Source organism: Neofelis nebulosa, chromosome X (genome assembly GCF_028018385.1).
Source record: "Neofelis nebulosa isolate mNeoNeb1 chromosome X, mNeoNeb1.pri, whole genome shotgun sequence".
NCBI classification, from domain to species: domain Eukaryota; kingdom Metazoa; phylum Chordata; class Mammalia; order Carnivora; family Felidae; genus Neofelis; species Neofelis nebulosa.
In genome coordinates, this window is record NC_080800.1 from 47367055 (window position 1) to 47391921 (window position 24867).

The 24867-nt window shown below is 39.6% G+C and overlaps 1 protein-coding gene across 4 annotated transcripts; it reads left to right on the forward strand.

Moving 5' to 3' along the window:
* Positions 1-5120: 5120 nt before the first annotated feature.
* KANTR (KANTR integral membrane protein) lies at positions 5121-23693 on the forward strand. Of its 4 annotated transcripts, XM_058714135.1 has the most exons (4): positions 5121-5466; positions 5578-5651; positions 17694-17822; positions 19754-23693. In XM_058714135.1, the coding sequence occupies exon 4, from the start codon at positions 20593-20595 to the stop codon at positions 20821-20823; it is 231 nt and encodes a 76-aa protein (XP_058570118.1). In that variant the 5' UTR covers positions 5121-5466; positions 5578-5651; positions 17694-17822; positions 19754-20592; the 3' UTR covers positions 20824-23693. The 4 variants fall into 4 exon arrangements, with proteins under 4 accessions (XP_058570118.1, XP_058570117.1, XP_058570119.1 ...); XM_058714134.1 differs by lacking the exon at positions 17694-17822; XM_058714136.1 differs by lacking the exon at positions 5578-5651.
* Positions 23694-24867: the final 1174 nt, after the last annotated feature.

Sequence of the window (24867 nt, forward strand, 5' to 3'; positions counted from 1 at the left end):
GCTTCCAGTCTTTTGTCCTGCTTGGCGAGCCATCCCTAGGAGCCAGTCTCCATTCCCACAGGCCCTCAAAACGCCATCCGTTTCTTCGCACTGGCCTGCAAGATGGTGGTGGCGGTGGGAGGGGGGGGGGTGTTTGGTTTTCTGGGGGCGAGCTCTGCAGGACCGCAGAGGTGTTGCGTCAGCCAATGCGGACCATCTTGGCCAATGGCAGGGTGAGGCTGAAAAAGCCCCACCCCTCTCCCCCCCCCACCGGAGGCTGCAGTGGACCAGCCAGGTAGCAAATAACTTCCCACGCCGTCCAGTGTCACGCAGGCGCACAGAAACGCCTTGCGCCCTGGAATATCCGTTTGTTAGTGATTCATCTTTTTATTTATCATGCGTCAAACCTTTCCTCAGGCCTAGTGTGAGCTGGGCGTGGAGAGCCACTGGAATCCATTTTTTTCTCATTTGCATGTAGTTTTAAAAAAATGATAATCTGTCGAGACATTACATCCTAATAATGCAGGGATGCTCTCTCATTTTAGGGAGAGGGAGCAGGGTCCCTGGAACTGGGCCTGGAAGAGAAGGCAAGAAAAGATGGCTCGAGCCCGAGAGTGCATAGGGATAAGGGGAAAGAAAGCAAAGGGAGATTACTATGTAGCTGTGTGATTGAGGGGGGAAGTGTCCGGAGTTGGGCGTCTGAAAGGCAGACTATCTGGGAGACTTTGGAAAGGCTGAGTTTCAGATTTTGGATAACGATGACTTTATTAAAACGGACACCGTAAATACCTCCAGATTCATTGTGCCTCATAATAATAACTTATACAAATATCCAGGTTGGTCTTCGGCAATATACCTCCCGAATTTTCCATGCAATGCCCATGTTTTAATGAATGGAAGGCTTCGGATACAGATTTGAGTTTTAGCGGATGCCCTCTGCTGGCTGCCAGGAGAATGGATTGGAAGGAGGGAGAGCAGTGAGGAAGTTAATGCTATTTTTCAGGTGAGAGTGGTGTAATGGGCAGAAATGGGAGGATTTTTAAATAAATTTTTTATTTTAGAAGTTTTAGAGTTCGGGGCACCTGGCTGGTTCAGTCAGTAGAGCATGCAGCTCTTGATCTCAGGGTTGTGAGTTCGAGCCCCATGTTTAGTGTAGAGATTACTTAGAAAAATAGAATCTTAAAACAGTTTTAGATTTATAGAATTATTGCAAAGATAATACAGAGAGTACCCATATACCCCGCATCCAGTTTCTCCCATTGTTAACATCTTACATTAGTCTGGTACGTCTGTCATAATTAATGAACCAATACCAATACATTAAAGTCAATACTTTATTCAGATTTCCTTAGTTGTTTTAAATATTTATTTTTGAGAGACAGAGCATGAGCGGGGGAGGAGCAGAGAGAGAGACAGACAGAATCTGAAGCAGGCTCCAGGCTCTGAACTGTTAGCACGGAGCCTGATGCGGGTCTTGAACCCACAAATTGAGATCATGACCTGAGCCGAAGTCAGACAACCAACTGAGCCACCCAGGTGCCCCAGATTTCCTTAGTTTTTAATTAAGTTTTCTGTTACAGGATGCCATCCAAAATAACATATTACATTTATTTTTAATGTCTCCCTAGACTCCTCTTGGCTGTGACTGTTTCTCAGACTTTACTTGTTTTTGATGACCTGAAGTCATCAACATTTGAGGAATACTGGTCAGGTATTTTGTAGAATGTCCCTCAATTGGGATTGTCTGATGTTTTTTCTCATGATTAGATTGGGGTTATGGGTTTGGGGAAGGAAGACCACAGAAGGAAAATGACAGCCTCATCATATCAAGGGTATATGTTATCAATATGTCTTACATTGTTGATGTTAATTCTGATCGCCTGGCTGAGGTATGTCAGGTTTTTCCACTGTAAAGCTACTCGTCCCCTCACCCCAGCCCCCTTTCTGTACCCTACATACTTTTTGGAAGGAAGCCACTAAGTGTAGTTTATGCTTAGGGAGTGGGGAGTTAAGCTCCATCTCCTTGAGGGGGAAATATCTACATAAATTAATTGAAATTCTTTGACACGAAAGACCTGTCTATTCTATGAGAGCTTTTAAGATGATGGAATCAATGGACTTTGAATATGGGAAAAGAGGGGACTGAGAGGAGTCAGGGATGACTGCCAGGTTGTTGTGGGACCTTGGGCAAGCCCCCTTCCCTCCCTTGTCCCATCTCTGTGAAATAGTTGGAACACCAGATCTTAGACATACTCCATGATTCTGATAAATGTTTTGGGGAGAGCATGAAGGCTTTGTTGGCTCTGGTTCTGACCTGGGACTGCACTGTCAGAGGTGGGTAGAGGAGACTCTGGCCCAGAAAGGGTAACATCTTGCCTCAGGGCCAGAGCTGAGAGTGCAGGATCCCAAGTCAAAGGCATCTTGTGCAGAGGAAAAAGATACCACTGTGTAGTATCAGGGGCCAGTCCCAATTATCAGGTGGTGAATTAGGGGAGAAACATCAGGGGCAAAGGGCCTGGAGTAGGCCAGGAAGAGGCCAGTCTGAGAGACAGACAGCCTGGCCTGGGTATCCTTCCCTCAGTGTGCTCTGCCTCACAATATGATTCCATCACCCTCACTAGAGGGTCTTTTTCCCTTCTGCAAACTTAGATCAAGCATGCTGGGACATCAACACTTGGAGAAACAATCTGCCCAGGATCCCAAGATGGAGACCAGCCCTGAAGCAGACCTCTGAAGCCTGGCCCTCATCATGCTCTTCCCTGATTCCTTTCTGCTCTCCTAATCAAATCCCCAGCCCCTCATCCTGGCATTTGAGGCTCCTCTTCACCCACACTGTCATAGAAGGCCTCTGGCTTCAAGGACACTGTTAGAAGCCAATTCTGGGATTCTAATATAGTTGGCTAGGGTTCTCATGTTTTGGGTTAAGACATGGAAGGAGAGGATGTTCTTTGCCTAGAGTGACATCTTTTCCATGTCCTCACTCCTCAGTGTGGTGTGGATTCAGGTCCTGCCCCGTTTGGGCCTCCAAAAGGGAGGGCTGTTCTTGAAGGTCTTTAAGGTCACATCCAACTCCAAAATATAGTCTTTGCTGAAGACCAGAGAAGACAGGAGCCATTTTCTGGGAGCCTAAACAGAAACCAGGAGGAGGACCAGATGGAAGATGAGGAGTCATGGACCCAGTGTGCCCCAGGGCCTGTTCCCATGCTAAAGTTATTTGTCTTTGTATCCTTCATAGCTTACCCCACTCCTCTGCAGCAGAAGGCCCTGTTCCTGGGAGTGAGGTTCCCAGGATCTCCTGGGACCAGACCTTTAAAGTTCCACCCACTTCTGTGAACAAAAGCAGATGGACAGGGACAAAAGTAGACTCAGGAATATCCCTCCTTCTCAGGTGACCAAGAGTGCCAGCACTGGTTCCCTTGGTTGGTGGTATGGAGGATGGTTGGGGATGAATCCTATTCAGTTAGTAAACATTGATTGAATACCTACTGTGTGTCTAATACTAAACTTAGTGATAGGGATAAAATAAGGAAACATGATAAACTAAGTCTGTCTTCCTGAATCCCAGAGTTTAAGACAAGTTTGTGCCATGGACCTGTTTGGTGATCTGGTGAAGGCTATGGACCTTTTCTTTTCTTTTCTTTAAAAAAATTTTTTTTAATGTTTATTTATTTTTGAGAGAGACAGAGTGCAAGCAGGGAAGAGGCAGAGAGAGAGGGAGACACAGAATCTGAAGCAGGCTCCAGCCTCTGAGCTGTCAGCACAGAGCCCAACGCGAGGCTCAAACTCACGAACCACAAGATCATGACCTGAGCTGAAGTTGGATGCCCAACTGACTGAGCCACCCAGGTGCTCCAGGCCTTTTCTAAAGCAAAACAAAAGAAAACAAAACAGCATCTTTTAGATGCATAAAATTAGATACCTAGACTTACAAAAGAAACTGATTATATTGAACTGTAGTTATTAAAATATGGAAAAGGCAAATATGTGCTATGGTAATATATGTGCTCCTCACTAATCCCTTAAATCATAAGATCTAGTGGAGGGTCTCATGAGAATCATGATTTTATTTTTTTAATGTTTGTTTGTTTTTTTGTTTGTTTATTGAGAGAGACAGAGAGACAGAGGGAGGGAGAGGGAGAGAATCCCAACCAGGCTCCACAGTCAGTGCCAAGCCCAGTGCGGGGCTCAGTTTCACATAGCATGAGATCATGACCTAAGCTGAAATCAAGAGTCGGAGGCTTAACCCACTGAGCCACTCAGGCGCCCCTATCATAAATTTAGATTAGAGATGAGATTACATATTTCAAGAGATCTGCAACATCTGTACTGTGATATGAAAAGCTCTGTGATTTCTCTTGGTGACAGAATCACAGGTACTACTACTATTTTACATTCTCTACTGAAAAAAATTCTAAATTTCAATTAGAGTGAAAATAAAGACGTATAATTTTTCTCATCCGAATTCATGGGCCCCTCCAAACCCTGTCCTGGGACTGGATTGGAGGTCCATCAACCCCAGTTAAGAACTCCTGATAACAGAAATGTCCTTCCTGTCTCTCCTTCCTTCTTAAATAGCTTTCCTTTGGAGAACAGAACCTGGGTTTTATTCAGGGTCTTGTTGCTGTGTGACCTCAAGACAATCAGTTTGCCTCTCTGGGGCCATAGTTCCTTCAGTCTGAAACAATGGGAAAGGCAAGAATTAGGAGGGGAGACCTTAACTATATATGCGCCAAGCAATTAATTTGTGTCCTCTAAATCCGCACAACAGCATCGTTAGGAAAGATTTCAAAATTATCTTCCCCTTTCACAGATGGTTAAACTGAGGCTCCTAGTGAGGTTGTCACTTGACCAATGTCTTAGTAAGCAGCAGGACCTGATGGGTGAATGGCCAGAGCCCCATAACCACCTCATCGTCCATGGTTGAAATGAAGCAGTACGTTCATTTTGAGCAAAAGAAACCTGGTTCAGAAATCCCTGCAGGTGGAGGTAAGGTCGTGTCTCTTGGCAGAGCGTTGGCTTAGGTAAAATGGCTCACGGAGAGTAAGACGTCAAGAAGCCGAGAATCTACTTGACTGACGCCCAGCCTCGCTTTGGGCTTCGCGTCTGCGTGTTCCCAACTAATTCCCGAAGCCCTCAAACAGACTGGCAAAGGGCAACGACAAGTCCTCTTCTCCTGGCCAATCCTATTAAAGGGTGGGCTTGGCTCATAAACCAATCAAAGACCCCTAAGAGGGCGGTGTTTTCTTCGGCTTGGATCCCGGCCTGGGGGAATAAAACTAGTGTTTCCAACTCCAGCCAATCCCAGGGAAGGCAGGAGGGCACTCCTCCAATGGGAACCCGAGAGCGGTCAGTAGCTGTGGAGGCCTGCTAACCCGCTCGTTCTCCAGCCGACTGGAGAGACGCGTTCAGTGTTCACTAGATCCAGCCGTCGGTCCTTCGAATCTGCTCGCGCTCGGCAGCGGCGACGCGGATGGCAGGAGGTGTCTGGTGAGATGCTGTAAAGACGGGGTTGGGGGGTGTAAAGGAAAGAGGCCGGGCTGGAGCGCAAGAGGGGTGGGGCCTGGGCGAGCTTTTACCTGGGCGGCCTCTTAACCCTAGGTCAGCAGGTTGCTGAGGATCCTGCGGGTAGCAAAGGGAGGGCGAGTGCCCCTGCAGCCCCAGACAGCAACCAGGTGAGTACCCTGCGGAGCCCATCGCCCATGCCCACTCTCCATCCCCCACCCCTGTCTCTTGGGAAACGGTTCGGTGCAGGTCTGCAGCTCACGTGATCGTCTGCGTGCGTGTCTGAAGTCTCCATCTCTCTGCCGCTCCTCTCTCTCTCCGTCTCTACCTCCATCTTACTGTGTGTCTGTATATTTCTGCCTCTTTCTCTGAGACATGCTAGACAGCCCAGACCTAGAAGGCTGAACCCTGACCTTACCAGTTAAAACTAGCCATGAGACCTTGAGCCATTTACATCACCCATATAGGCCTCAGTTTCCTCATCTGTCAAATGGGAGTCTAATAATCTCCACCTGAGACCATACATGTGCATCACTTTGCTCAGTGCCTGGCCCCTAGAGAATTCCCAATAAATTATGACTGTCGTGATTGGAAAAAAAAAAAAAAAAAAAAAAAAGATCTCTCTTGGTCTTTGACTTTATTTTCTCCCTGTCTCTGACCCAACCCCCGTTGATTCTTCTTTCTAAATGCTTCTTTCTCTGTTACTGTTTTTCATCTTTGTATCTGTCTCTTTCTCATCTCTAAGCAGGTTAAAGGTGCATTGCTTATAGCAATGAGTTTGGCCTGAGAGCCCTTATGAGCTTCACCTGGGGTTCTGGACTGTTCTGTGGGTAATAAATAAATAAATAAATACATAATAAAAATAAATTAAAAAATGGAGCCGGGCCTTGACTAGCTTCTGGCTTCACTGAGGAGAGACTCCTCTTTATTTCCTCACTCTACTGTATTAAACAGGCAGAGACCTACAGGGTCAGAAGCAGCTTAGATGAAAAAGTGAACCAGACCCTTTAACCTTTATCATGTTGGTCACCACAAGAAGACCAGGATTCTTCTAGTTAGATCTCCCACACAGCCCCAGATGCCCTCTTTTCTGTCCCCATCCTGAAATCCTTTAATCAAGCCTTCTGGAACTTGCTGTCAGTCAACAGCAAAATCTCCATTCTCATACTGGCTTCTGAATAGTCCCTTCGTTTTCTTGCTATGCCTTAGTGATTCTCATACCTATTGGACTCAACACTCCATTTTTTATAATTTATATTTTGAAATGCCCCTTTCACTATTATGAAATGAAGTTCATAGATAATAGAATCTGTCTACACACATAATTCCCCCCAAACCAATGTAATGTCCTAATTGTAATATAAGGGAGAAGTAAAGGAAGAGTAATTTATGATAAAATGATATGCATTTCAGTATTTAAAGGCTGGGATATAATTTCACTGGAAGATATAATGAATGGTCTTGCATGTAATGATACTTGCACCTGGGAATGTGACACATGTGTGTTGATTGCTCAGAAACCATGGGTAGGGTGATATGCTTTTCCAAACCATTGTTCATGAATATCAAGAATTGTTATTCTTCATAAAGTTTTAAACAAAACAAAGTGCAATCCTCCCTCAATTTGTATGGTTCATTGAATTTCTGGAAAAGTCAGTACATATTCCATAATCTGGCCCCCATAACCTTTCAGACCTTCTCTCCTACCATTCTCCCCACTTGTTCCCTCTCTCCCACCCATACTGGCCTCCTCTATGCTACTTGAACATAGTAGGCACACTTCCACCTTAGGGGTTTGTACTGGGCCATCCCCTAGACCTAGAATGCTTTCCCCCCAAATATGTACAAGGCTCATGCCCTCACTTCCTTCAGACCTCTTCTCAGATGTCACTTTCTCAATGAGGCTTACCTTGACCATCCTCTTTAAAGTTACAGCTCTTCCTTAGAATATACCCCATCTATTTTTTCCCATAGTGCTCCTCACCCTCTTATATAATATATAATCTATACCTTTATTGTGTTTGTCATTTATTTTTTAAGTCTCCTACTGGATTGTAAGCTCTAGAAGGGCAGAGATTTTTGTCTTTTTCATGCCTTGATGTATCCCTATTACCTAAACAGTGCTTAGCACATAATAGGCTCTCTTTTTTAAATTTTTTTTAAAAAATTTTTAATGTTTTATTTATTTTTGAAGGAGAGAGAAACAGAGCATTAGCAGGGGAGGGGCAGAGAGAGAGGGAGACACAGAATCTGAAATGGGCTCCAGGCTCTGAGCTGTCAGCACAGAGCCCAACGTGGGGCTCAAACCCACGAACTGTGAGATCATGACCTGGGCCGAAGTCTGACACTCAACCAACTGAGCCACCCAGGTGCCCCAATAGGCTCTCTTAATAAATGTTTGTTGAATGAATAAATGAATGCAATGAATGGGTTTTTCACCTACGTGATCGTCTGGTGGGACATTCTAAAGTTGCATGGGATATGGTATAATTCTTTGCTGTTTGGAGCTGTCTCGAGCACTGGGCACCCCTGGTCCATGCCTACTAAATGTTACTAGTGATCTCCAGTTATGGTGGTGATCAAAAATGTCCCCAAACGTCCCTTGACTGTCTACCCCCTGCTTGAATAGAAATTGGCTTTCCCCTGAGCACTCTGCTCCCCAGCAGCCCCCTCATACCCCTCTTGCCAGGAGGCCTGGAGGTGAAGGTAGGTGTCCTCACTCTGATTGACCATCCCAGACACTTTCTTTCCCTCCTCCTCAGACAACTTTTTTTAGCATTAAAAAATTTTTTATTTTTACCTAACTTCAGACTTAAAAAGTTATAAAAATAGTACAATGAATTCTCGCCTATCCTTCACTCAGGTTCCTTAAGTATTAATAAATTATGCAACTATAGTTCAACTATCAAAATTAGGGAATTAACATTGGTAAAATAGTATTAATGAAAGTACAGAACTTATTCAGATTGGATCAGTTTTTCCACTAATGTAACTTTTCTCTTCCAGGATCTAATTCAGGATCTTACATTTCATTTAGTTGTCATGTCCTCCTTAGGCTGAATACCTAAGAAGATATGTGTCTTCAGTGTTTTATGTCAGAAAGCATATGATGTCAGTTTTTCCCAATACTGGTTTTGTACACTTTGACTATTTGTTTAAGGTGGTGTCTGCCAGGTTTCTCCATTATAGTTGCTCTTTTTTCCTTTGTAATTAATAAGTGATTTGTGGGGAGATACTTTAAGATTATGTAAATATCAACCACCTTGTTTTAAATCTCAGATCATCAGACTAAACCATTACCCACCCGTCTGTGTTATAGTCAGGTATAGGCATACACTAATACCTGCTCCCATCATACCTCATTCCTAGAATTTAGCTACTATCTCACTGTCACTTTTTAGCACTACACCAGTCCTACTTCTTGGTGATTTTAATATCCTCATTGATGATCCTTCCAATATTCTTGTCTCTCACTTCCTTGATCCGTTTTCCTATAATGCTCTTGCCTTTCAATCCCACCTCAGCTACCCTCTCTGATAGTCTCACCCTTCTTATCTGTACCTATGACTGTATCACCTCCGTACTCTGTTTCACGCATTTTGCCATCCAGCCAGTGATTCTTATCCTTCTAGTTTACTCCCTCTAGCTCTCCAGCTCCAACAACTCCTCCACACCACTAAGACTGAACGCTTTCACTACCCTTTACTTCCTCTGTGTTCCCATGCCCTTCCTTTAATCAGCTCAGATTCCATGGTGCATCATGATAACTATAGCCTTGCATATATCGTCACTTCCTTTGCCCTCTGTGTACTTCAGCATGTCTATGGGGCAAAACTCCTGCCCCGGTTAAGTCCTACTCTCTGCTTGCTCCACTGCACTACCCTGCGCCATTCACTCTCCTACCTTCCTCATTGACTCAGATTCCTTAAATATTAATAAATTAGGCAACTATAGTTCAGTTATCAAAATTAGGGAATTAACATTGGTATAATTGGTATAAATACAAAATAGCATCTTCTTTCTCCTTAAATCTCCTGATACCTCCTCTTCCATCCTGTTCTCAAGCTTCCCACTTGCCTGAAGAATTAAAACCATCAGAAGAAAACCTGCACAGATTCCCATAACCACATCTAACCACCAAACAGCACCTGTAGTCACATACTCTGCCTTCTTCTCTGTTATTATGGATAAACTGGCCCTGTTGTCATCAGACTCTGGTCCCTCCACTCAAATACATTGTTCCAGCAGTTTCCACTTCTCTACAGATCATTAGCATGCAGACATTCTTTTACTGCTCCCACCTTTTTGTAGAGCATTATTGAGATATATTTAATACAATAAAATTCACTCTTTTAAAGGGTGCTATTTTTTTTAGTATATTCAGAGTTGTGCAACCATCACCACAATCAATTTTAGAACATTTTTATCTGCCCCCAAAAGGAGCTTCATACCCATTAGCAGACCCTCCCCATTACTCCCCTCCCCTCAGTCATAGGTAACCACTAATCTACTTCCTGTCTCTGTTGATTTGTCTAGTCTAGACATTTTATATAAATGTGATCATACAGTACATTGGTCTTTCTGACCAGCTTCTTTCATTTAGCATAATGGTTTGGAGGTTCATCCATGTTGTTGATGTAGCATTCCTTTTCACTGCCAAGTAATATTTCATTTGATGGAATAGACCACATTTTGTTTGTCCTATCTGTTTGTAAATTTTTGGACATTTAAATCGTGTTTGTGTTTGGTATTATGAATAATACTGCTCTGATCATTTGTGCACAAGTCTTTGTGTGGGTGTGTGTTTGCTTTTCCTTTGGATAGATACCTAGGAAGTGTACTTACTTGGTCATATGGCAAATCTACATTAACTTTTTGAGAAGCTGTTTGCAAAAGGGGCTGCTCCATTTTACATTCCAATTTCTCCAATATCTTCACTGACACGTTTTACTGTCTGTCTTTTTTATTATAACAATCTTAGTCAGTATGAAGGGGTGCTTCATTGTGGTTTTGGTTTGCATTTCCCTAATAACTAATTATGTTGAATATCTTTTCATGTGTTTATTGGCTATTTGTGTATCTCCTTTGGAGAAATGTCTGTTCAAATTCTTAGCCCATTTAAAGTTTGATTGTCTTACTGTTGAGCTGTAAGTGTTCTTTATATGTTCTGGATACAAGTCACTTATCAGATATGTGAATTGCAAATATTTCCTCCTATTCTGTAGGTTGTCTTTTTACTTTCTTGATGGTGTCCTTTGATGCACAAAAGTTTTTAATTTGGGGAAAGTCCAATTGATCAATTTTTTGACACTTCAGCATTTTGTGTCATATCCAAGAAAACATTCCCTAACCTGAGGTCACAAAGATTTCTTCTGGCTTTTTCTTCCAGGAATTGTATGATTTTAGCTCTTACATTTAGGTCAATGATTCATTTTTGAGTTCATTTCTGTGTATGGTGTGAGGCAGGAGTCCAAATTTCATTCTTCTGCATGTGGATGTTTAGTTGTTCTAGCACCTTTTGTTAAAAAGAGTATTTTCCCCCCTTTGAATTATCTTGGAAACCTTGTCAAAGGTCAACTGACCGTAAATCCTAAATGTAAAGGTTACTTTTCTGGATTCTTAATTCTACCTCATTGATCTGTATGTCTGTCACTATGCCAGACCACACTGTCTTGATTACTATGTCATAAGTTTTGAAGTCAGGAAATGGGAGTTCTCCAACTTTGTTTTTCTTTTGCAAGACTGTTTTGACTATTCTAAGTCCCTTGCATTTCCATATGAATTTTTGGATCATCTTGTCAGTTTCTGCAGAAAAACAGCTGGGATTTTTATTGGGATTATATTGAATCTATATATCCATTTAGGAAGTATTGCCATCTAACAATATCAAGCCTTCTAATCCATGAACATAAGGTGTCTTCCCATTGAGATGTTTAGTTTTTTTCAGAAGTGTTTTGTAGTTTTCAGTGCTTGCACTTTTTTGGTTAAATTTATTCCTAGGTATTTTATTCTTTATGCTGCTATTATAAATGAGATTATTTTCCTAATTTCACTTCTGGAGTGTTCGTTACTAGTACATAGAAATACATCTGATTTTTTGTTTTTTGATCTTCTTCTATCCTGTCACATTGTTGAACTTATTAGTTCAAATGGTTTTTTAATGAATTCCCTAGGGTTTTCTATGTATAAGATCATGTCATCTGCAAATACACTTTTACTTTTTTTTTTCTAATCTGGATGCCTTTTATTTCTTTTTCTTGACTAATTGCCCCGGCTAGATCTTCTAGTACAGTGTTGACTAGAAGTGATGAGAACAGATGTTCTTGTCTTGTTCCTGATCTTAGGGGGAAGGTATTGAGTCTTTCTCCATTGAGTGTGATGTTAACTATGGGGTTTATATAGATGCCCTTTATCAATTGAGGAAGTTTCCTTCTCTTCCTAGTTCTCGGAGTCTTTTGCCATGAATGGGTATTGGATTTTGTCAGATGCCTTTTCTGCATCTTTTGATATGATCATCTGGAGTTTTTGCTTTATTCTATTTATATAGTGTATTACGTTGATTAATTTTCAAATGATAAACGAACTTTGTATTTCTGAAATAAATCCTTCTTGGTCATGTTATATAATACTTTGTATACATTGCTGAAATTGGTTTCCTAGTGTTTTGTTGAGGATTTTTACGTCTGTATTCATATGGTATATTGGTCTGTAATTTTCTTGTGATGTCATTGTCTGGTTTTGGTATCAGGGTAATACTGGCTGCACAGTGTTTCCTCCCCTATTTTTGGAAGAGTTTGTGAAGGATTAATATATGCTTTTTGTATGTCATTTGTCTTTTCTGTTCCTTTGTTTTTCAGTTCCTCTCTTCTTTTGTGTTAAGTAGATATTTTCTACTTTAATGTTTTAATTTCCTTGTTAACCATATATTTTTAGTTAGATTGTTAATAGTTAATAGATAGTTAATAGTTGCCCTGGGGATTACAATTAACATCTTAACTGGAAACAATCTACTTTGAATTAATTCTGATTTAATTTCAATAGTAACTTTGTTCCAATATGCCTCTGTTCCCTCTTTCCTTCTTTGTAGTGTTATTATCATACAAATTACTTCTTACATTATAAGCCCATCAACACAGTTTTATTATTATTGCTTTATAACAGTTGTCTTTTAAAACAGATAGGAGAATATGAGTTACAAACAAAAATACTTTCTTTCATAATACCTATTTCAGGTTACCATTCAGTGTCCCTTAATTTAAGGCTGAAAGTAGGGTTTTTTGTAGGATAAGTAGGCTAGCAACAAATTCTTTCAGGTTTTGTTTACCTTAACTTCTGTTTCATGTTTGAAGAGCAATTTAGCTAGATAGAGAATTCTCAGCTGACAGTCTTTTTATGTAAATATTTTGAAGATGCCATCTTACTATATTCTGGCCTCCATGGTTTCTGATGAGAAGACAGCTGTTAATCATATTGAGAGTCCCTGATACACAGTAAGTTATTTTTCTCTTGCTGTATTCACGATTTTCTTTTAGTCTTTGCTTTCATCTGTTACACTATGATGTGTCTAGGTATGGATCTCTTTGAGTTTATTCTACTTGCATTTATTTATGTACAGATTAATGTTTTTCATCAAGTTTGCTATGTTTGGCCCCTTTCTCTTCCTCTTGCCCTTTTGGTACTCCTGTTATGCATATGTTGATACTTTTGGTGGCGTCCTGAAGGTCTGTGCAAGCTCTTTTTCTTTTTCTTTGTTCCTTTTTCTTTCTGCTTTTCAGAATGGATCATTTCTACTGACCTATCATCAGCTTCACCCTTTCTCTCTTCTGTCAACTCAGATCTGTTGTTGAACCCTTCTAAGTCAATTTTTCATTTTAGTTACTATGTTTTTCAACTCCAGGTTTTCTATGATTTTTAAAATGATTTCCATGTCTTTATTGGTATGCTCTATTTTGTGAGACATTGTTCTCATACTTTTCCTTAATTCTGTGGATATGCTTTCTTTTATTTCTTTGAAAATATTTATAGTAATAATTTAAAGTCTTTGTCTGTTAAGTTTCAAACATGAACTCCCTCAGGGACAAATCTGTTGGCTGCTGTTTTTTTTTTTTTTTGTACATGTAACATACTTTGCTGCTTCTTTGCGTATCTCATAATTTTTTTGTCAAAAACTGGGCATTTTTATTTTTTATTTTTTTAAGTTTATTTATTTATTTTTGAGAGAGGGAGAAAGAGCACACAAGCAGGGGAGGGGCAGAGAGAGAGAGGGAGACACAGAATCCCAAGCAGACTCCAGGCTCAGAGCTGTCAGCACAGAGCCCGACGTGAGGCTTAAACTCACCAACTGTGAGATCATGACCTGAGCTGAAGTCAGATGCTTAACCAACTGAGCTACCCAGGCGCCCCCAAAACTGGTCATTTTAAAAAAGTTTTTATTTATTTAATTGATCTCTATACCCAACATGGGGCTTGCTCACAACTCCCAATCAAGAGTCACATGCTCTTCTGACTGAGCCAGCCAGATGCCCCCAAAACTGGGCATTTTAGATATTCTATTCTAATAACTCTGGTATCAACCTCTTCTACCCTCAAGGTTTGTTTTTCTGGGATGTGTGTGTGTGTGTGTGTGTGTGCGTGCGTGCGTGTGTTTGCATATGTTTGGTGGTTGTTATTTTTCGCATTGCTGTTTATTTGTTTAGTTACTTTTCTCGACTAATTCCTTGGATTTTATATTCCTTGTACTATGTGGCCCCTGAGTTCTCTGTTAGCTTATTTTTAAAAGGTTCTTGTTTAGTTTTAAGACTGGATTCCTTGGACATCACACCTGGATAAATATACTTTGGTGGTCAGCCAGTGATTGGTTGGGTTTCCTTAAATGCCTTGTCTGTTTGTCTTCCACCCTTTGACAAGGGGATCTGTGTGAGAAGGCATGCCTTCAAACTAGCCAACTTACAAGCAGCCTTAGCTTTCCCATTCTGCTTGTATAGGGCCTTACAGTCAGCCAGAAGTGAGTGACTTGGGGCCTCTCCTTTTCCAGCTCTTTTTTGGGCATTTGCACAGCCTTGAATATGTGCACAGCCCTTTTTATATACCTGGAAATATGTCAGAGCTTTTCCAAGTTTCCTATGGTTGTTCCATTCTCTGAGATTTCCTTTTAAATTTCTGACCAAAGCAGTGAGGCCTCTCTGTTGTCTGCAATTTAGTCAACCTTTGGCTGCTGTATTACTGAGCTTGAGAGGGAAGGAGGACGGGAATTAACTACAAGTTAAAATGTCACAGAACCCTTTGTCTCACCGAGATTCAGTAGTTTTTCTTGGATAGATGATTTTTACTTCATTCTGTGTCTTTGGTTCATTGCAAGTTTTGAAATGGTTGATTTTAGTTGGTTTGCCTATATTTTTGTTGTTTCAGAGGGAAAGCTGGTTCGCTAAAGCTGTTATTCTGTCATTCCATTTCTCTCCTATTGCTCCCGTCTTTAAAAAACATCTAAAACCCTATTCATCGTACATCCCTACGCAACTATGACCTTCTCTATTCCCCTGAAAGCAAAACTCTTCAAAAGAGCTTTCATTCCTCACTTTATCCTATTTTTCTATTCTCTGTTCATATAAAAATATTGGATATATAATAAAAATTATATACATGAGTTATAAAGAAATAATATAATCAAAACTGAAGAAATCACAGCTCCATGCGAGAACAACATTAAGATAGCATCTATCTCTGTGTCCTTTTCTGTTCTATTTCCCACCACCACCACCACCACCCCACCAGAAATTACCATTTCTTAAGTCTTGTGTTTAACATTCCCTTGCTTTTTTTGATATATTTTTGGGGGCACCTGGGTGGCTCAGTTAAGCGTCCAACTCTTGATCTTGGCTTAGGTCACCATCTCATAGCTTCGTGAATTTGAGCCCCACATCTGGGTCTGTGCTGGCAGCACAGAGCCTGCTTGGGATTCTCTCTTTCTCTCTCTCTCTCTTTGTCTGTCTCTGCCCCCCCGCCAACTCACCCTGTCTCTCTCAAAATAAATAAACATTAAAATTTTTTTGATATATTTTTTCACATTTGTGGAAATGCTTAACCAATACATTATTTATTTGCTTGTTTTTGAGCTTTGTAAAAATAGCCTCATACTATATGTAGTCGTCTGTGACTTACTTTTTTCACTCATTATTATGTTTCAAAGATTCACCTATGTTTTGCATGTAACTATCACTTGTTCATTCTCAGTGCTGCATAATATTTCATTGGGTGACCATAAAACAAATCATTCATCCATTCATCTGTTGATAGACATCTGGATTGGTCCAGCTCTTTGCTCTTATGAACAGTGCTACTATGAACATTCTTGTGTGTGTCTCCTAGTACGCATGTACACCCATCTTTCTAAGGTGTATACTTAGAAATAGAATTGCGAGTTAATGGGATATATAAACATTCAGCTTGACAGTATTATGCCAAAATGTATTCCTATCTGAAGGTTAACAATTTATATACCTTTCAGCAATTTATAAGAGATCCCATTGATCCACACCCTAATTAGTACTTGATATTGTCCCACTTTTTACTTTTTGTCATTATAGTAGATAGAAAATGATATTTCGATGTGGACTTAATTAGCATTTTTCTAGTCACTAATGTGGTTGAGCATTTTTTCATGTTTATTGGCCATTCATGTTTCTTCTTTTGTGAAATGACTGTTAACATTTTTTGCCCATTTTTAAAATTGGGATTTTTATCAGTTTTACTGATTTGTAGGAATTATTCAGCTATTTGGATACTCATCATTTGCCAATTATACGTGTTGAATATCTTTTCTCAGTTTGTGGCTTTTTTTTTAATGGTGTCTTTGCATGAGCAGGAATTCCTAATTTTAGTTGAACAATTCAATCTTTTGTCTCCAACCAGCACACTTTTTGTGTATCTCTCCTAACCTGTGGTCGTAAAGATATTCTTTGTTTTCTTCAAATAAAAGTTTAAAAGTTTAGTTTTCCTGGGGTGCCTGGGTGGCTCCGTCGGTTAAGCATCTGACTCTTGGTTTCGGCCTAGGTTATGACCTCATGGTTTCGTGAGTTTAAGCACCGCATTGGGCTCTGTGCTGACAATGCAGAGCCTGCTCAAGATTCTATTCTCTCTCTCTCCCTCTCGCTCTCTGCCCCTCCCCCACTCACACTGTCTCTGTCTCTCTCAAAATAAGTAAACAAACTTTTTAAAAAAGTTTATTTTTCCTATTTAAGTCTTTAGTCTGAATGGAATTGGTTTTTGTGTGGTAGAAGGTGATGGGGTAGGGAGTCAGTTTCATTATTTTCCACATGGATAGCCTAATGATCTGAAGTGCCACCCCTGTCATACACCAAAGTTCCATATCTGTATTGGTCTGTTTCTGGAATCTCTGTTATTGGCCAACTTTTTGTCCCTGAATTAATATGATACCACCTTAATCACGTTACACTACCTTAATAACTTTAGTTTCATGAAGAATCTTGATAATGGATACAGCAAAATCTTCCCCATCTTATTCAGGAATATCACATATTCTTGGCCCATTGTTATTTCAAACACATTTCAGAATCATCTTTTCATGTTCTACAAGAATATTAGAATTGCAATGACTCTATAGATCAGTTTGAAGGGAATTGGGTATATTTATGATGTCGAGTCTTCCTAGCTATGAACATGATATATACCCTTTCATTTTAAATAAATTCTTGAATGTCTTTTGGTATAGTTCTCTAATTTCTGCATAAGGTTTTGCATATCTTGTGTCAGACTTATTCCTTGATATTAATGGTTTTGCTTTCAAGGAGATCTTGTTATTTAACATGTTTTATCTCATTTGCAGGTGTATAGAAATGAAGTTGGTTTTTATATTAATATTATAGCCATTCACCTTTCTGAACTTATATTTTTTAAGCAAACTTTTTATTTTCAAATAATTTTACAGTTACAGAAGAGTAAAAAAAGAGATAGTATGGAGAGTTCCTGTGTACTCCTCACCATGGTATATTTGTCAAAACTAAGAAAGCCATATTGGTATATTACTATTAACTGAACTTTAGACTTTATATGGATTTATCAGTTTTCCCACTAATGTCTTTCTTCTGTTCTAGGATCCAGTTCAAAATACCATATTGAGTTTAGTTCTCTCTCTTTATTGTCCTCTGCTCTGTGATAGTTTCTCAGTCTTTCCATGTTTTTTATGCCCTTAACAGTTTTGAGGCATACTATAGAATGTCCCTCAGTTTGGATTTGTCTGAAGTTTTCCTCATAATTAGCCTGGGGTTGTTTTTGGAAGGAATACCGTAGAGTTGAAGTGCCTTTTTCATCACATTATATCAGAGGTGTGTGATACCCTATGACATCACTGATGTTGACCTTAATCACTTGGTTAAGGTAGTGTTTGTCCAGTTTCTCCACTGCAAAGTTGTTATTTTTCCCCTTTTATTTTCTGTTCTTTAGAAGAATCTAGCCCACCCTTAAGGAGAGGAAGAGGATTTAAGCTCCACCTCTGGAAGGGGGTGGTAAATGATACATGTATACATGTATTTACATGTATCGTTTGGAATTCTTCTGTAAAAACTATTTATTTTTTCTTCTTTCTTTATTTACCTATCCATTCCCTCATTTATCCAGTCACCTGTTTGTATCAGTAAGAACTCATGCCTATTTATTTAATAGTTTGGTCACTGGGAGCTCCTTCAGGTTGGCTCCTGTGTCCCTTTGACATGCCTCCATCTTTTTTTGTTTGTTTGTTTGTTTTTTAGCACTGCCTTACTGGCTTTGGCACTACAAGATGTTCCCTACTCATCTGAAGATTTTCCTGCCTCATCCCTAGCATTGACCATTTCTCAAGGATCCCTTGTTTCTTTTAAGCTGTCTGTATGTTCTTTTGTGTTTTCTATGTTGACAACAATATCAGCTACGAACAATGACATTTTTGTTTTTGCCTTTCCAATCTTTATGCCTTTAATTTATTCTTCTTGTGTTACTGAGATGGACAGGACCTCCAGTACCGTGTTCAAGAGAAAAAAAAACCAGTAGTGGGCATCCTTGTCTTGTTGGGTATTTTAAAGGAAACCCCGGGGCGCCTGGGTGGCGCAGTCGGTTAAGCGTCCGACTTCAGCCAGGTCACGATCTCGCGGTCCGTGAGTTCGAGCCCCGCGTCAGGCTCTGGGCTGATGGTTCGGAGCCTGGAGCCTGTTTCCGATTCTGTGTCCCCCTCTCTCTCTGGCCCTCCCCCATTCATGCTCTGTCTCTCTCTGTCCCAAAAATAAATAAAAAAAAAAACGTTGAAAAAAAAATTAAAAAAAATAAAATAAAATAAAGGAAACCCCACTAACTTTTTTCCCTTTTAAGAATGCTATTTGCTGTAGATTTCTCCAGGTTTTATCAGATTAAAGCAAGTGCCCACCTGTTTCACTATGCCAAGTTTTTATTATTGTTTTTAAATCATGAAAGGGTGTTGAATTTTTTTATCAGATACGTTTTCTAGTTTGGGGAATGATTATGAGTTTTTTTTTGTCAGTAATGTGATAGTGTGGTAAGTGATATTTATAGATTTTACCTTTGCATTTCTGGTATAAACACAACTTGGTCATGATCTTTTCCCTTTTATACAGTACTAGATTTAGTTAATATTTGTTTAGGATTTTTGTATCTGTGTCCATGAGTAAAATTCGTCTTTAATTTTCCTTTCTCATGCTGTCATAATTTGCTTTTGGCCTCAAGTTCTGCTGGTATCATAGAATGAGTTAGCAGTCCCCCTTTGACAATATTCTGGAAGATGCTATATGACTTGGGAATGATCTGTTTGGTAGAATCCTCTGGTAAAACCATTTTGGCCTGGTATTTTGCTTTCTACCATTGAATTAATATTAAATTTCTAAATAAAATCTTTTCAGATATGTAAATGAGAAGCCTGAAATCTGCTTCCATGCCATGTTTATTTTATATCCGGTTTTATGCTTGAAATGGCTAAACACAAATCCTGATCAAGACTCTTTAATGATACATTCTTCAAATTCTTAACAGTCCCCATCATCAAAAATCTTTCCTTGTACAACTAAGTGATAAAGCATTTAAAACCAATTTTTAACTTGTTAAAAAATGTTTAACAACTGAAATGATACATAATAGCTTTTTTGGTTGTTGTTGTTGTTCTCCTGACAAATCTGTTGTTCAAATTTCTTGAGATAATGTGATTAGATTTCAAATCCAATTGACTTCTTTCATATTAATTATTTCAAAATAATGATGAAGCTCTTATTTTCAGAACACGCATCACTGTTAGAACCATCACCCTGCAGCTAGCTTGGACACCATTAAAAGAGCTCATCAGCTGCAAACGGATAGAAGTTTCTGTTATTCACGAAGACACAGTTTCAGGGCTTCTACCTGGAGCTACCCACCCTCCAGAAGCCCCTGCTTGGCCTCCCTGCACCCAACCCCACACCAATCAGTCACAACTTGGGCTGTGTGTGGTGTTTCTTGGCAACTGGAACGCAGACTCCTCCAGCAGCTCCACAGGTCCCCTGTCCTCAGTGAGCAGAAGACTACAGAAGCTGGCTGCTGAAGAGGCTGTCCAAGTGAGAGAGCTCCTCCTTGGCCTTGCTTATTAGCACACTGACCACAGAGCATTAACTGAGTGCTGGATGTTATTCACTCGTGCTCCCTACCTCCAGGGACTGTAGAGGGATTTTCCAGGCCCCACTTCACAGGGGGCCGCCCTGTAAGGATCTCCCTAGGAGGCTGTCCATAGAGAGAAGTGGCCTGCCTAGGGTCTCCACTGCCTTAAGTCCTACGTGGACACCTCCAGGGCTGAGGGGCTCAATAGCTTTTCACCTACCTGTAATCAGCTGGAAAATTCTGCCTCCTATTTTGTTGTTGTTGTTGTTGTTGTTGTTCTTGTGTTTGTTTTTTGGTAGGAAGAGTTTTAATTGCTTCTTCAGTTCCTCCAGCCATTAGAGGGCTATTCAGGATTTTGTTTTCCTTCTTGAGTCCATTTTGATAAGTTATCAATTTCTAGGAATCGGTCCATTTTATCTGCATTCTCAAATTTATTGGCAAAAAGTTCTCTTTTGAAAGATCCCCTGCTGTATATAATCTGTAATCATGTCTCCTTTTTCATTGCTGATATTGGTTATTTGTGCCTTCTCCCTGTTTTTCTTAATCAATCTCACCAGAGGTTTGTCTATTTTATTAGTCTTTTCGAAGAACCAGCTTTTGGCTCTGTTGCTCCTCTCTATCGTGTCTTTGTTTTCTATTTCTTTAATTTCTGCTCTCATCTTTTTTGATCTCCTTCCCTCCACATTTTTTGGATTTATTCTGTTGTTCTTTTTCTGATTTCTTATGTTGGACATGGAGCACATTCATTTTCAGCCTTTCTTGTTTCATAACGTGTGCATTTAAGGATAGAAATTTCCTTCCAAATACTACTTTTCTATACATTCAGACATGTCGTATTTCATTATTGTTCGATTCCCAGTACTTCAGCATTTCCATCATGGTTACTTATTTGGTGAGTTATATAGAAGTGTGTTTATAAATTTCTAAAAGTATGGGGAATTTTTAATGTATCTTTTTGTTATTGAAATCTGTCTTAATTGCATTATGGTCTGAGTATGTGGTCTGTGTCATGACAATTCTTTGAAATTTATTGAGACTTGTTTTATGGTTTAGTACATGATCAATATTTTTGAATATTTCCTATGTGCTTTATAAGATGTATGTTCTCTAATTGTTGAACACAGAGTTCTACATATGTCTATTATCAAGTTTGTTAATTGTATTATTCAAATTTTCTATATCTACACTGAGTTTTTGGTCATGCTATGCCAGTAATTGTAAGAAGTGTGTTAATTTTCAACTATGGTGGTGGATTTGTCATCTGCTTCTCCTTATAGTTCTTTTTTAAAATTTTATATTTTTTGAGGATATTTTATTAGGAATATTCAAATGAAGAATTATTATACATTCCTGGTAAATATGTAATGACCCTCTCTATTCTCGATAATGTATTTTTTGAAGTCTATCTTATCTTACATTAACACACGCTTTTCTTCTTGTTCGGATTTGTGTGGTATACAGTTTTCTATCCTGTTATTTTTCAACATTGTCATGCCCTTATACTTTAATTATATCTCTCGAAAATAGCATATAGCTGGACCCTTTAAAAAATCGAATCTGATGTTCTCTTTTAATGGACAAGTTTACTCTGTGTTTTCTATGATATGTTTGGACTTGTTTGTACTTTTTTATTTCTGTTTCCTACCACTGCCTTTTCTATGCTTCATTTATCTCTTGCCTGTTTTCTTTAGTTTTGAGATTTACTTATTTGCTTTCTTACTCAATTTTGTCTTCTACTTTTTGGGATTTACACATTCTTTTTTTACCCACTTCTTTCTGTGGTTATTCCTGAACTTTTATCATGTGTGTGTAACTTATAAGGCCTAAAGTTAAATCGCATTTTCACCTCCCTCTTGAAGAATGCAGGAACCTCACACCTGGTCCATCCTCTCTTTGCCACATGCTATTGTCTTCAGTATGTTAGTTTTTTCCTTTTTTTTTTTTTTTTTTTTTTTTTTGCTAACCTCACAAATTGCACATTGTCCTGAGTATTATTTTATATAGACAGTATTTGTTTGGATTTACATGCATACATTCTTGCATCTCAGACCATGATTCTGGGATCCTTTCCTTTTATCATAAGCACAATGTTTAGATGCTCTCTTAGTACAGGTTTCGTGGTATTAAATTCTCCCAGGTGTTGTTATATGCAAATGTCTGTAATTTATCCCCATGCTTAAAAGATGATTTGTTACAGGTATTTAGAAGTCTGCTGTCAGTCTAATTGCTATTTTTGGTAGGTGTTACTGTTTTCTTCTACTCTGGCCACTTTTAAGAAATTCTCTGTCTCTGTCTCTGTCTCAGAGGGGGATGTACAGGGGGCTATGCAGTTTCAGTGTAACATGTTTAGGCATGTATTTCTTTTTTATTCTACTTTGGAAATGTGATTCATGCTTTTGGATTCATGTTTTTTCATAATTTTAGAAAATTCTCAGCCATTATCTTTTAAAATATTGCCTTTCTTCCATTCTTTCTGTATTTTCTTTCTCAGAATCCAGTCAGTCATATTTTGGGCCTCATTATATCTTCCATATCTCATAATGTCTCATTGATATTTCCTATTTCCTTATCTTCCTGCACTTCATTCTGGGCAGTTTCTTCAGATTTATCTTTAAGTTTACTGATTCTCTCTTCAGCTATATCTGATCTACTGTTTAATCCATCTACTGAGTTTTTTATTTCAATAGGTGCATTTTTCATTTGTACAAACTGCATATATTTCACTTTCTAATCTGCCTAGTCATCCCTCATAGTCTCTTTTTGCTTGCTTATCTTTGTGGCTGCATCTGTTATTTTGAAAAACATCTTATATACATTTTTTGTTCAACCAACAATCACTGTTGGCATAAGTATGGCATTGTAATTACTGTCCACATCCAAACCACATAGTACACTCTGATTATACATCCTTTGTTGTTTTCCTAGTAATTGTCTGTTTTTTTCTTTTGCCTAATGTTAGAATACCTATTACTAATTCTTTGAAATTCCTTTTAAATCCATATCAGATCATGTCTCTCTGTTCAAAGTTCTCCTGTGGCTCCCAGCTCCCTCAGAATAAAACTTGAAGCCCTCACCATGGCCCAAAAGTCTACAAAATCTGGTCCCCATCCTCTTTCTGACCTCATATCCTATTAATCTTACAATTACTCACTCTTTTCCAGCACCCTGGTCTCCATGTTCCTCAAACATGTCAAGTACCCGCTCCTTTCAGAGCCTTTGTATCTGCTGTTTTCACTGCCTGGAACACTCTTCTTTCCAGATAATCTCGTGAGTTTCCCACCCACTTCCAGTGTGCTTAAATGTCACCTCCCTAGAGAAGCATTCCCTGACTAGCACGTACAAACTAGTCCTGTTCACCAGTGTTTTCTAACTCTACTTGATGTGTTATGTTTTTGTACAAAACACTGACCACCACCTGATATATTTTATATTTATTTATTGTGATTAATGTTTCCCTCTTCTCAGTAGACTGTAAGCTCCATAAAGCAGGGCTTTGTTTTGTTCACTGTTGTATCCCCAGTGCCAAGAATAACAGTGCATAGTAATATTTAGTAGACACTCAATAAATATTTATGGAATAAACTGTATTAATTAATGTGGATGATAGAGAAATGCATTGAGAACTAGGCTAGGCATGAAGGCCTTTCATGGCATGCCAAGGAGCATGGATGTCATTGTTCAGAAGGGTGAGGGCTGTGAAGAATCAGTGAAGATAGCTCCTGGGTGGGTTCTTTCAAGAAGCAAGTTCACAGTTGGTAAGGTGGTGACAAAGACCCATGTTCTCTGTGACTGGCTCTGGGCCCTGGGGCTCCTAAAGGTGGCCTGCCTCTTTTTTTATGTTTACTTATTTATTTATTTATTTTATTTATTAAAAAAATTTTTTTAACGTTTATTCAGTTTTGACAGACAGAGTGTGAGCAGGGGAGGGGGCAGAGAGTGGGAGACACAGAATCTGAAGCAGGACCCAGGCTCTGAGCTGTCAGTGCAGAGCCCAACATGGGGCTCGAACCCACCAACTGTGAGATCATGACCTGAGCCAAAGTTGGACACTTAACCGACTGAGCCACCCAGGTGCCCCAGAACTGTCTCTTTTTCAAACAGCCCTCAAACTGCTGTGTGGTCATGCTCACCTCTTGGTAAAAAACAAAGCCTCAGCTTTCACTGGGCCTTCTGATCCCAGCTAGAATCCCCCTTTTTCCTGCTCTGTGAGTAACTGTTTCTTGGTCCCAGACCAAGCAAATCACCTCCATTGGATTTCTTCTGGGTTGGAGGTGATACAGAAGCTGGTACAAAGCCTGGCACCTAGTATGTACTGTTATAATGGTGGACTACATGGGGAGGTAAGTTTCAGCTCAAAAAAACCTTTTCTCCATTGTCAAGGCTGCAATTGGTTATGAGGTTTTAGTCCTGACTTTTCCCCTAAACTCCTTGGGGACCACTGTGGCTCCAGTGTATCTACTTGCCAAGAGTGTTGGGATACTAATTCTGTTGTCTAATGTGCAACCTAGTCCCCTAGTTTTTTGTCACCCACTGATTTCATCAAAATGCCATCATTATACACAGGGCCCTACAGCACTCGACTAGAGATTTCCCTCCCCAGACCAACATGAATTCGTTAATCATAACCAGTGGAACCATCTAACTAGTTATAAGTTTAGTTGAGCAAAACTGAGTTACTGCCTACTCTGTGTCAGGCATCCTGCTCTGCACTGAGGACCAGAGATGAACAAGGTGTGTTCCCAGGCACAGAACCATAATTCA